Source organism: Bos indicus x Bos taurus, chromosome 1 (genome assembly GCF_003369695.1).
Source record: "Bos indicus x Bos taurus breed Angus x Brahman F1 hybrid chromosome 1, Bos_hybrid_MaternalHap_v2.0, whole genome shotgun sequence".
Classification (NCBI taxonomy): domain Eukaryota; kingdom Metazoa; phylum Chordata; class Mammalia; order Artiodactyla; family Bovidae; genus Bos; species Bos indicus x Bos taurus.
In genome coordinates this window covers 129,834,433-129,848,634 of record NC_040076.1, presented here as the reverse complement: position 1 = coordinate 129,848,634, position 14,202 = coordinate 129,834,433, and the positions used below count along the sequence as shown (strand labels likewise).

The 14,202-nt window shown below is 37.3% G+C and overlaps 1 protein-coding gene across 1 annotated transcript in view; it reads right to left on the bottom strand.

Annotated features, from left to right (window-relative positions):
• PIK3CB (phosphatidylinositol-4,5-bisphosphate 3-kinase catalytic subunit beta) overlaps positions 1 to 14,202 on the bottom strand; it is a 179,232-nt gene that overhangs the window by 44,079 nt on the left and 120,951 nt on the right. The window contains exon 13 of the mRNA XM_027544963.1: positions 4,008 to 4,196. Within this exon, the coding sequence (XP_027400764.1) occupies positions 4,008 to 4,196 (189 nt within the window). The remainder of the gene's footprint in view (positions 1 to 4,007; positions 4,197 to 14,202) is intronic.

Below are 14,202 nucleotides of genomic sequence, written 5' to 3'. Positions count from 1 at the left end.
ACAGACTGGTTCCAAATAGGAAAAGGGCTATGTCAAGGGTGTATACTGTCACCCTGCTTATTTAACTTATATACAGAGTACATCATGAGAAACGCTGAGCTGGAAGAAACACAAGCTGGAATCAAGATTGCCGGGAGAAATATCAATAACCTCAGATATGCAGAGGACACCACCCTTATGGCAGAAAATGAAGAGGAACTAAAAAGCCTCTTGATGATAGTGAAAGTGGAGAGTGAAAAAGTTGGCTTAAAGCTCAACATTCAGAAAACGAAGATCATGGCATCTGGTCCCATCACTTCATGGGAAATAGATGGGGAAACAGTGGAAACAGTGGCAGACTTTATTTTTTTGGGCTCCAAAATCACTGCAGATGGTGACTGCAGCCATGAAATTAAAAGACGCTTACTCCTTGGAAGGAAAGTTATGACCGACCTAGACAGCATATTGAAAAGCAGAGACATTACTTTGCCAACAAAGGTTCGTCTAGTCAAGGCTATGGTTTTTCCTGTGGTCATGTATGGATGTGAGAGTTGGACTGTGAAGAAGGCTGAGTGTCGAAGAACTGATGCTTTTGAAGTGTGGTGTTGGAGAAGACTCTTGAGAGTCCCTTGGACTGCAAGGAGATCCAACCAGTCCATTCTGAAGGAGATCAGCCCTGGGATTTCTTTGGAAGGAATGATGCTAAAGCTGAAACTCCAGTACTTTGGCCACCTCAAGCGAAGAGTTGACTCACTGGAAAAGACTCTGATGCTGGGAGGGATTGGGGGCAGGAGGAGAAGGGGACGACAGAGGATGAGATGGCTGGATGGCATCACTGACTCGATGGACGTGAGTTTGAGTGAACTCTAGGAGTTGGTGATGGAAAGGGAGGCCTGGTGTGTTGCGATTCATAGGGTCGCAAAGAGTCAGACACGACTGAGCAACTGAAATGAACTCAACTGAATGATAATTTATAAAAAATTAACTTTAAATTGCTTTGCATTAGAAAAAATAACCCTTTTGAGTAAATTTTAGAGGTTGATTACATTACTATTATTAATATACATTTACATAAATTACTAACTTGGATATGAAATGTGATATTCTGCAATTTACATAATAAATTATATCAAACTTATTCAACAAATAGAGTGAAATGTTAATTTTTACATTTTAACTTTTACCTTAAATCTTGATTCAATTATTCTTAAACTACTGAAGAAAATGATTACCTCTTATACTTGTTCTTTTAATGTATACAGTACGTGCATGCATACAGTACATAGGCAGACTTACATACACTTACCTGTGGTATCGAAATCCCATGGGGATAGGGCTATTATGGGAAAATTATGTAAAAATGCTCCTCAGGAGTGTAATAATGAAAAAAGATTGAGGAATACTGGTTTAATGATATGAAACGCCTACCTAATCCCAGGTTTTATCACACAAGTCCTCCAAAACTCTAATGGACCAGTACTCCTTATATAGGTAAGGGGGATCGTTTTCTAAGGAACTGACACAATAGTTTAAAAAAACTCCTAGCATTCCCAGTTAACACATGGAATACACTGCTCCACAAACACAATACTGGGATAGATAATGTTATATAATAACAGAGGTTCAACTGGTATTGAAAATAGCCCTACTACTAAAAAGTAATTCTTTTAGTATGTTATTTATAATTATTAAATTGAAATATAAACATTAAATTACAAACACTCATCACTTCAGTTTAATGAAAGCTATGGAAGCAAATAGGGAAGGCAAATCTGACTTAGCCAAATAAATAGTGAAATTAGTGTCACTATTTTCACTGTTTTTCACTATAAATAGTGCAATTAACATGTAATTAATTGCTCATCTCCTGCAGAGACAACTGAATTAATTTCACTATTTATATGGCTATTGAAATCCCTTCTGCAGTATGCTAAAAGAATACTTTCCTGTGGATTAATGGGAGGCTAATCTTTTATAGAATTTTCACCCATGGCTTATACCTTCAGAATCACAGTACAAATTTGCACCAGGTTCTGACTCTCTACTTGTCTTAGGCAGTCAATTTTTAAAAAATTTTTATTTATTCACTTATTTATTTTTGACTGCACTGGGTCTTAGTTGCTGCACAAGTACTTTCTCTAGTTTCGGCGAGCAGGGGCTACTCTCTAGTTGTAGGGCATGGGCTCTAGGGCATGTGAGCTTCAGTACTTAACGACTCGCAGGCACTAGAGAGCACAGGCTCAGTAGCTATGAATGGGCTCAGCTGACCCATGGCATGTCGAATCTTGCCGGCCCAGGTATCAAACCCATGTCCCCTACATCATCAGGTGGATTCTTAACCACTTGAACACTAGGGAAGTTTAGTAATCAATTTATTGAAAATATGGTTTATATTCTCTTCTACCAGTTCAGTGTAACTGGCAATGGTATAGGACTGGGGAGGTGCCAAAACACACTATTTTTTATTCTGTTGCTCTTCCTTTCTAGACTACTAAAAGGGTGGCTTAGGATCATGAAATTCATGTCTTCCTGTACTTGCTTATACATGTTTAGGTTTTTCTATTAGAGTATCCAGTTACACTACTGACTTTTTCTACACAATGGAGGAAATTAACTTGTATCTGAAAACAACAAATTTCAGATTCACTCATGGAAATGAGACAAGTATACTAAACTCTTCAGTATAAAAATCTGTGTCCCTGGGTTTCAAATAAAAAAATACTAAGCTTGGACTCTCTTACTCTATTTTCTTACAGATAAAATACAAAACCTCTTTTTCAGATAACTTAGAGTATAGTAAGAATTTTTTTTCTATTCTAATCTATACAAAATAATAAAATGATGCATTTCTTGGCTAGGCACTTAGAAATGAATGCCATTCATGAGAAGTAGGCAAATGTGCCAACTAAAAAATTCTTATATCTTACATTCAACCATTATGGGCGTTCACAGAAAACTAACCTTGAATTTAAAGAAATAACTGGTTAGATGACAACTATATCGGAATAATTAAAATCTAGCTTTAAAAAAAAGATATCCTGACAAAAATAGCCCCTTTTCAAAGTAAGTAATGGTCATGTGGCCTAACTGTATAAACAGTTCAAATAAGGCACATCATATAATTTTGTAACATGATTCCAAAAAAAACTGTTAGACACTAGGAATAAACTCAAAAGAAATCCTTTCTAAACTTAATTTGAGAAATAAAACAATAAAGTAAAGATTTTAAAAATACAAGATTAAAAGAAATATGTATTTCTCAACTAAATTTAACTCATTATAGATTTAACAAAACAAGAAAAAATTTTAAAGACCAACTGAATTTAAGTAAGTAAGGTGAATAAATGCAGTTCTCTTAATATACCAAATGTATTCATTCTGATTAAAAAATCATTTCAAGAAATTTTCTGGAGAACATTGATAACCAAATGAATTTCGTAATGCCACTGTTTTTTCATACGTTCTTAAAAACAAAATCAAGTAGCTAAAATTTGGTGGCTTCTTCTGTACCCGAATTTTTTTCCCCTTTTCTCTATACTGCATAAAGGCAAATGTCATCAACACTGCCCAACTTTAAATAAATAATAAAAGTGATGTTTTATATCATTTATGATATAAAATGTTAACTTCTAAAAATAGAGGTTAATTTCAAACAATACATATGCATTTTAGACATTCATTGCAAAGGGTCTTAAGATGAAAACCTACAAGTTCATTGATAAAGCTGGTAAAAGTAACCCAGGATCTACCATATGCTGGTAGAAATTATGGATGATTATTCCAAGACCTAAGTTTTAATTATCTTTAGTAAAGGACATAGAAAACCTATTCAGAATTTGGGATTTTGAAATCTTAAAACTTTCTGGACTACCATTTAGATCAGAAGGTCTAAGAGTTTAAAACCTGTAAACTTCTACAGAAAATTATACAACCTATAGAAACATACCTTTGTAGGAAAGGACAATTTACATGAAATCAATAAAGTAATATAACCACCAAATGGAGTTACAAAAATGATCTCTTGTTACCTGAGCAACATCCTCAAGTTTATTCCACTTGATCGACAGCAGCAATTTCGGCAACGCGTGTGGGAAATTCTCTCTGCAGTCTTGTCGCAAAGTCCAAATAAGATCCATTTCATTCTCACACAGTTGAGACAAAGGATCCCTGTCCAAGATTTCTTTCAGTACAGCAAGAAACTTCTTTCCACCTCGACTCTAAGAGAGCAAAATTACTCGTTAGAAAACTAAATCGTGTAAACATCGCAAAGAGTCGGACACGACTGAGCGACTGAACTGAACTGAAACCTTGAACACAGGGGTTAGGGGCACCAACTCCCAAGCAGTAGAAAATCCCTAAATCCGTGCATTTAACCAAACCACGAATAATGTGGTACTGTAGAATGTGTATATTAAAAAAAATTCACTTGATGTGCACAGCTCAAACCCGTGATGTTCAAGGGTTAATTATACCAGGAATTTTTTAAATAATTAATGAACTTTAAAATGTGAGATACTAACAATCTAATTCATTAAAAACTTGGAGCTTCCTTTAAAAGTTTTATTAAGCTGAGTATTAAATTTGTAAACTAAAGATGAAGGAAAAATTATTTTTAGTTTTTTAAAAGAAAGAATTAAAAAGAATCCTCTTTTAAAGTCCATGTACAAACACTAGGTGGCAGAATTGCAATTTGGATTAAAAAGAAGTCATATTTGAACTGAGTTTCTCATCTTTTGAAATTTTTAATTGCTATAAAAAAAAAAAACAAAATCAAAGATGAACCAAATATATGAAGTTTTTTTAGAAAAAAGTAATGGGTGCCTTCTTAGCTCTGAGGCACTAAACCATTTAGATTAAGAATTGAATCTTGGCTAAAATCAAACATTAAAAAAAAATCAGTTATCCCATTTTCTTTCCTAATCCTTTTAAGAATATATTAAAATAAAGAAAATGGACCACACTGTTTATTCAATCCAGACTCTGAATTAAGACTAACATGAAAGAAAGAGATACAAAATTTCCCAAATATAAAGAAAAACTATAAAATTTAGGCAAAAATGTATCTCCGTTACCCCACCCCCTCAAAAAATCTACAGAACTATCTGATAAAACTGTGTAAGGAGTTATTAATATATTCTATTACTATGCTATTTGGTACTCGAAATTACTTTAGCTGGGATTTCATATCAACATTAAACTGAATAAATCAAACTACTAACTTTCTAAAGTACTGAGATTCAAAATAGTATATGTATATGTTAAAAAGAATTAGGATAACATAATTGCCCATACAGAAAATCTGAAACAGTCAACCAAACCACCATTGGAACCAATAAGCAATTACACCAAGTGTGGGATACAAGGTTAATACATAAAAGTAAATCATCTTCTTATGTATTAGCAATACACAAGTGGAATTTGAAATTAAACAACACAATACCATTTACATTATTACCCCAAAATAAGTCAACAGGTATAAAGTCAACAAATTAAATACAAGATCTATATACAGAAAACTACAGAACTCTGATGAAAGCTATCAAAGAATTAAATAAATGGAGTTATATTCTATGTTCATGGATAAGAAGACTCAATACTGTCAGTTTTCCTCAACTTAATATCAATAGATTCAATTCAAACCCAATTAAAATCTCAGTAAGCTATTATGTGGCTATCAAAAAACTGATTCTAAAGTTTATATGGAAAGGCAAAAGACTCAGAAGAGTCAACACGTTATCAAAGAAGAAAGAACAAGGTTAAGGTCAACATGACCCTTAGGGTCAACATGACTTAGGTAAAAATAAATGTGAAATGCAAAACTATAAAACTCCTAGAAGAAAACAGGAGAAAATCTAAATGACCTTGGGTTTGGTGATAACTTTAAACATATAACACCAAATGCATGATCCATCACTCAAAAGAATTGATAAGCTAAATTTCCATGAAATTTTAAATTATCTGCTCTCCAAAAGAAGCTGTCAATGGAATGAAAACACAATCCACAGACTGGGGGAAAATATGTGCACATATCTTAAAATAAAGGACTGGTATCCAAAGTATACAAAGAACTCTTAAAACTCAACAGCAAGAAAACAAACAATAGACAAGAATACAGATCAAAGACCTGAACAGATACCTCATCAAATAATAAATGCAGATGGTAAAATATATACATATATATAAGGAAATCAGTTCTGAATATTTATTGGAAGGACTGATGCTGAAGCTGAAACTCCAGTACTTTGGCCACCTGATGCAAAGAACTGACGAACTGGCAAAGACCCTGATGCTAGGAAAGATTGAAGGCAGGAGGAGAAGGGGACGACAGAGAATGGTTGGATGGCATCAACGACTCTATAGATATCAGTTTGAGCAAGCTCCAGGTGTTGAAGATGGACCAGGAAGCCCGGTGTGCTGCAGTCCATGGGGTCACGAAGAGTCAGACACAACTGAGAGACTGAACTGAACTGATATATGAAAAGATGTTTAACATCACATGTCAACATGGAAATGAAAATTAAAGCAAAAATGAAATATGACTACATACCTATTGCTACTGCTACTGCTAAGTCACTTCAGTCGTGTCTGACTCTGTGGGACCCCATAGATGGCAGCCCACCAGGCTCCCCCATCCCTGAGATTCTTCAGGCAAGAACACTGGAGTGGGCTGCCATTTCCTTCTCCAATGCATGAAAGTGAAAATTGAAAGTGAAGTCGCTCAGTCGTGTCCGACTCTTAGTGACCTCATGGACTGCAGCCTACCAGGCTCCTCCGTCCATGCGATTTTCCAGGCAAGAGTATTGGAGTGGGTTGCCTTCGCCTTCTCCTATTAGAATGGCCCAAATCCAAAACACTGACCATATCAAAAGCTGCTAAGGATGTGGAGCTACTCTTATTCAATGCTGATGGGAATGCAAAATACTACAATCACTTAGGAAGACAGTTTGGCAATTTCCTACAAAACTAAACACTCTTAGCAATCCAGTATCACGCTCCTTGGTTATTTATATTTACCAAAAGGAATCAAAAGCTTATGTCCACACAAAAACCTGCACATGGATGTTTATAGCAGCTTTATTTAAAGTTGCCAAAACTTTGGAAGCAACCAAGATGTTTTTCAATAGGTGAATGGGTAACTGAATGGATAAACTGGAATACACAGAAAGGAAAACTATTTAGCACTGAAAGAATTTAGCTATCATGTCACAAAAAAGACACAGAGAAACCTTAAATGCATATGACTAACAGAAGACAATCGGAAAAGGCTATATGTGAAATGGCTCCAACTACAACATTCTGAAAAAAAGCAAAACTATGGAGACATTAAAAAGATCAGTGGTTGCCAGGGATAGATATGTCATTATGCATGTGTGCATGCATGCTCAGTGTGTCTGACTCTGATACCACATAGATTGTAGCCACCAGGCTCTGTCCACGGAATTTTCTAGGCAAGAATACTGGATTGGGTTGCCAATTCCTCCTCCAGGGAATCTTCCTGTCCCAGGGATGCAACCCACGTCTCCTGCGTCTCTTGCATTGGCAGGTGTTTTGTTTATGACTGCACTACCTTGGAACTCCTATATGTCATTATACATTTGTCCAAACCCACAGAATACACAACAGCAGGAAGGAAATCTAAGGCAAACTATGGCTGTTGAGTGATAATGATATATTAACGTAGATTCTTCCCTAGTAATAATGTACCATTCTGATGAGTGATGCTGATAAAGAGGAGGCCTATATATGTGATATGTGAAGGGGCAGAGATATATGGAAAATCTCTGTTCAGTCCTCCTAAATCTGTTTCTAGTCTAAAACTGCTCTTAGCAAAAATAACCTCTTTTTATACACATGTATCCATACATACACAAACTCTCTATCTCCTCCCATGTATGAATTACAGTGGGTTATATTCAGAGCCTCAATCTAAAAAAGGTATGCTTTATTTCATGAAAGTGACTGAGTTTCTTTGAAAAATGATCATGATAAATAATCAGAATTTGAAAATGAAACTCCTACACTTACATATAAAAGTGAAAGCTGATATTGCAAACAACGAAGAATATAAATTGTTCATGTGAGAGAAAGGCAGACTGCTGTTGAATTAAATAGTGAAAAAAGCTAGCAGACCTACTATAATCTCATGGATCAAAATAAGACTTTACAGACCTGCTACAAGTAAATATCCTGAAGACACAGTAGTAAAGGAAGAAGGAAGAGCAATGAGTTAGCTGTGTAATTTCACTGTGAATGTTTAGCTGTGTAAATTCACTGTGAATGAAAAGCACAGTACTGAATAAGCCCAAGGTAAAAACAAACAACTACCAGAAATGTTGCAGTAAGCAAAAAAACTAAGAACATTACATTCTTTTACAAAACAATCAGCAATGAAAAATTATATTGCAGTGCAATTGAAGAACTTATACTCATGTTAAGATGCTTGAATTTAAGTTATGATGGGAAAAAAATGAAAATTAACAACCATATTCTCTTAGTTTTTATGTTTATATTTTTCAACTCATATACATATTATGAATTATTGACCAAAATAAAACACATCATATGTATCCTGCCATGAGCATATAAAAAAAGACTATGGCTCTTTCCCCTTGCTCACTGGAGCTAAGGGGTCAGGGGCCTGGAAAATTCATCTGTCATATTCAGAGAGGCTAGAAACTCAAAACATGTTAGCAATATGCTATTAAAGGACAGAATTAACTATGCAATGGCCAGACTGGGGACCTGACAAACACACAGCTGAGGATGAGACAGCCCATGCAGTCATGGCTGGTGGGATAGAGAGTGACAAGACAGTTAAATGACTGGGAGATTAATTACAAACAGAGATTGAGCAAATAAGTATGTTAAGGTTGATAGGAATCAAGATTACTCACTGTCAGAAAAGGTAAATTAAAATATATTAAGGCACAGACTAAAAAGAAATCCTGTGGTAGTGAATCCAAATAAGAGGCAGTGATAAGAACTCTCGGTTTTCAGTAGATAGATAAAGCAAAAAAACCATGTCTCGGTGCTTTTTGTTGTCGCTTAGTCACTAAGTCATGTCTGATTCTTCTGCGACCAAATGGAGTGTAGCCAATCAGGCTTCTTTGTCCACTGGATTTCCCAGGCAAGAATACTAGAGTGGACTGTCATTTAGTTCCCCAGGGTATCTTCCTGACCCAGGAATCAAACTTCCATCTCCTATATTGGCAAGTGAGTTCTTCACCACTGAGTCACCAGGGACGCTCAAATATGCAGCCGAACACATACTACCTAGCTTTGTTTCATGAAACGACCTAATGCAATTGCATGGCAAGGACAATGAGAATACTGAGTGCCCAGAATTTGGAATCTAAATACTTTTGACAAACAAAAGGAATCAGGATTTCTAGGAGGAATGACTGAAATCAAATTTCAGTTCAGATCAGTTCAGTTCAGTGCAGTCGCTCAGTCATGTCCGACTCTATGTGACCTCATGAATCACAGCACGCCAGGCTCCCTGTCCATCACCAACCCCCGGAGTTCACTCAAACTCACGTCCATCGAGTCTGCGATACCATCCAGCCATCTCATCCTCTGTCGTCCCCTTTTCCTCCTGCCCCCAATCCCTCCTAGCATCAGAGTCTTTCCCAGTGAGTCAACTCTTCGCATGAGGTGGCCAAAGGACTGGAGTTTCAGCTTTAGCATCATTCCTTCCAAAGAACACCCAGGACTGATCTCCTTTAGAATGGACTGGTCGGATCTCCTTGCAGTCCATGGGACTCTCAGGAGTCTTCTCCAACACCACACTTCAAAAGCATCAATTCTTCGGCGCTCAGCTTTCTTCACAGTCCAACTCTCACATCCATACATGACCACAGGAAAAACCATAGCCTTGACTAGATGGACCCTTTTTTGGCAAAGTAATGTCTCTGTTTTTTAATATGCTATCTAGGTTGGTCATAACTTTCCTTCCAAGGAGGAAGCATCTTTTAATTTCATGGTTGCAATCACCATCTGTAGTGATTTTGGAACCCCCAAAAATAAAGTGTGACACTGCCACTGTTTCCCCATCTATTTCCCATGAAGTAATGGGACCAGATGCCATGATCTTCGTTTTCTGAATGTTGAGCTTTAGGCCAACTTTTTCACTCTCCACTTTCACTTTCATCAAGAGGCTTTTTAGTTCCTCTTCACTTACTGCCATAAGGGTGGTATCATCTGCATCTCTGAGGTTATTGATATTTCTCCCGGCAATCTTGATTCCAGCTTGTGTTTCTTCCAGCTCAGCATTTCTCATGATGTACTGTGCATATAAGTTAACTAAGCAAGGTGACAATATACAGCCTTGATGTACTCCTTTTCCTATTTGGAACCAGTCTGTTGCTCATGTCCAGTTCTAACTGTTGCTTCCTGACCTGCATATAGGTTTCTCAAGAGACAAGTCTGGTGGTCTGGTATTCCCATCTCTTTCAGAATTTTCCACAGTTGATTGTGATCCACACAATCAAAGGCTTTGGCATAGTCAAGAAAGCAGAAATAGATGTTTTTCTGGAACTCTTGCTTTTTTGATGATCCAGCGGATGTTGGCAATTTGATCTCTGGTTCCTCTGCCTTTTCTAAAACCAGCTTGAACATCTGGAAGTTCACGGTTCACTTACTGCTGAAGCCTGGCTTGGAGAATTTTGAGCATTACTTTACTAGCGTGTGAGATGAGTGCAATTGTGTGGTAGTTTGAGCATTCTCTGGCATTGCCTTTCTTTGGGATTGGAATGAAAACTGACCTTTTCCAGTCCTGTGGCCACTGCTGAGTTTTCCAAATTTGCTGGCATATTGAGTGCAGCACTTTCATAGCATATTCTTCCAGGATTGGAAATGGCTCCACTGGAATTCCATCACCTCCACTAGCTTTGTTCATAGTGATGCTTTCTAAGGCCCACTGGACTTCACATTCTAGGATGTCTGGCTCTAGGTCAGTGATCACACCATTGTGACTATCTTGGTTCTGAAGATCTTTTTTATACAGTTCTTCTGTGTATTCTTGCCACCTCTTCTTAATATCTTCTTCTTCTGTTAGGTCCATACCATTTCTGTCCTTTATCGAGCCCATCTTTGCATGAAATGTTCCCTTGGTATCTCTAATTCTCTTGAAGAGATCTCTAGTCTTTCCCATTCTGTTGTTTGCCTCTATTTCTTTGCATTGATCGCTGAGGAAGGCTTTCTTATCTCTCCTTGCTATTCTTTGGAACTCTGCATTCAGATGTTGATATCTTTCCTTTGCTCCTTTGCTTTTTGCTTCTCTTCTTTTCACAGCTATTTGTAAGCCCTCCCCAGACAGCCATTTTGCTTTTCTGCATTTCTTTTCCATGGGGATGGTCTTGATCCCTGTCTCCTGTAGGATGTCATGAACCTCATTCCATAGTTCATCAGGCACTCTATCAGATCTAGTTCCTTAATCTATTTCTTACTTCCACTGTATAATCATAAGGGATTTGATTTAGGTCATATCTGAATGGTCTAGTGGTTTTCCCTAACTTTCTTCAATTTAAGTCTGAATTTGGCAATAGCGAGTTCATGATCTGAGCCACAGTCAGCTCCTGGTCTTGTTTTTGCTGACTGTATAGAGCTTCTCTGTCTTTGGCTGCAAAGAATATAATCAATCTGATTTTGGTGTTGACCATCTGGTGATGTCCATGAGTAGAGTCTTCTTTTGTGTTGTTGGAAGAGAGTGTTTGCTATGACCAGTGTGTTCTCTTGGCAAAACTCTATTCGCCTTTGCCCTGCTGCATTCTATATTCCAAGGCCAAATTTGCCTGTTACTCCAGGTGTTTCTTGACTTCCTACTTTTGCATTCCAGTCCCCTATAATGAAAAGGACATCTTTTTTGGGTGTTAGTTCTAAAAGGTCTTATAGGTCTTCATAGAACTGTTCAACTTCAGCTTCTTCAGCGTTACTGGTTGGGGAACAGACTTGGATTACTGTGATATTGAATGGTTTGCCTTGGAAACAAACAGAGATCATTTGGTCGTTTTTGAGATTGTATCCAAGCACTGCTTTTCGGACTCTTCTGTTGACCATGATGGCTACTCCATTTCTTCTAAGGGATTCCTGCCCACAGTAGTAGATGTAATGGTCATCTGAGTTAAATTCACCCGTTCCAGTCCATTTTAGTTCGCTGATTCCTAGAATGTCAATGTTCACTCTTGCCATCTCCTGTTTGACCACTTCCAATTTGCCTTGATTCATGGACCTAACACTCCAGGTTCCTCTTCAATATTGCTCTTTACAGCATCAGATGCTTCTATCACCCGTCACATCCACAACTGGGTATTGTTTTTGCTTTGGCTCCATCCCTTCATTCTTTCTGGAATTATTTCTCCACTGATCTCCAGTAGCATATTGGGCACCTACTAACCTGGGGAGTTCCTCTTTCAATATCCTATCATTTTGCCTTTTCATACTGTTCATGGGGTTCTCAAGGCAAGAATACTGAAGTGGTTTGCCATTCCCTTCTCCAGTGGACCACATTCTGTCAGAAAACCAAAGTGGGATAAAGAAACCACCAGATGAGGCTGGAACACTTTCTTGTGCCAGAAAGAAGTAGATGCTCAAAGAATGATGTCGACAGATCAAACAGACACAAGATAGAACTTGAGTTGCCACAGGCAAAATCTGGGTCAAATCTGCACATTAAAATTAACTATGTCATTAAATGAAAAAGAAATCACAAATTCAAACTACTATAATTTTTTTAAGTAAATAAATGGGGGGTGGGGGTGTGAGAAAAACATCTACCTTACAGTATACGTGAACTAACAAACCCAAAAGGAAAATAAATTTGAAAATCACACTTTGGATACCATTGTAATTAATACTGGTTCAGACAATCTGTATTAATAAATACTAAAACAAGTGGGTGAAAGTTAGCTGTGAAACAGTATGTTTCCGAAGTTGCAAAATAAGTCCACAAATTACTCACTTTATTAACTTCGTAGTAGAAAAACCTAGTGGACACTATCCTAACCAAGCAATAATAATTAATATCAACCGCAACAGAAAAACAACAACAACAACAACAACAAAAAGAGCCAAAATGACAAACTGACATTGTTTGCCTGTGAGTAAAACACAGTAAGGACACATCACCACTTAAATTTGCTCAGTTGTGTCTGACTCTTTGCAACCCCATGGACTGTAGCCCGCCAGGCTCCTCTGTCCGTAGGATTATCCCGACAAGAATACTGGATCGGGTTGCCATTTCCTCCTCCAGAGGACCTTCCCAACCCAGGGATCAAACCGTCCTCTTGTGTGTATCCTGCATTGGCAGCAGATTCTTTACCACTGAGTTATCAGGGAAGCCCCCACCACTTCAATGTATTCATGCTAAAAATGCATCGCTAGAATCCAATCATGACAAAACATTAGGCAAATCCAAACTGAGTGACATTCTACAAAGTAACTGATCTGTATCCTTAAAAAAAAATCAGTCATTAAAGATAAGGAAAGACTGAGGAACTGTTCTAGAATGAAGGAAACTAAAGACACACGTCAAAGAAATACAACAAGTAATCCTGGGTTGAATCCTGGGCCCAAAGAACACTACTGAGACAACTGGCTAAACACGGAATGGAATGTGGGGAACAGACAATAGAACTGTATCAACATTATTTTCTTGATTTTCATGAATTGATTCTGGTTAACTATGAGAATGTCCTCATTTTTAGGAAATATACACTGAAGAATTAAAGGATAAATGGCATAATGCATGCCACTTCATCTCAAATGATTCTGAAAGAAAGGCACACATACACATGGAATGATAGAACAAATATGGCAAAGTGTTAATAGTTGGGGAAGTTGGAGAAAGCTGTACGGGAATTCTTCATATTCTTATCTCAGGTTTTCAGAAAGTCTGAGATTTTTTTTTTAATGTTTGCTCCTTTCTTCCATCAAATGGAGGGCATTAAAGATTCCAAATCATTCTATTAAGAAAACATTCTAGGTAGATCCCCAGAACCTCTGAACTAAAGGCTGAGTCACTATCTGCATTCACAGAAGCCAGTCGTTAAGATTTTGTGCCTGAGATTCAGCAATAAGAAAACTTTTTAACACACATGTTTTAGATTAGAGCAGGGTTTCTAACCCCCATGCTGTCTCATAGGAGGATGGTCCTGTGCCTTGTAGGAAGTTGAGTAGCACCTGAACTCCATTCACTACCTGTCAGAAACAACCTCCAGTGAGCTG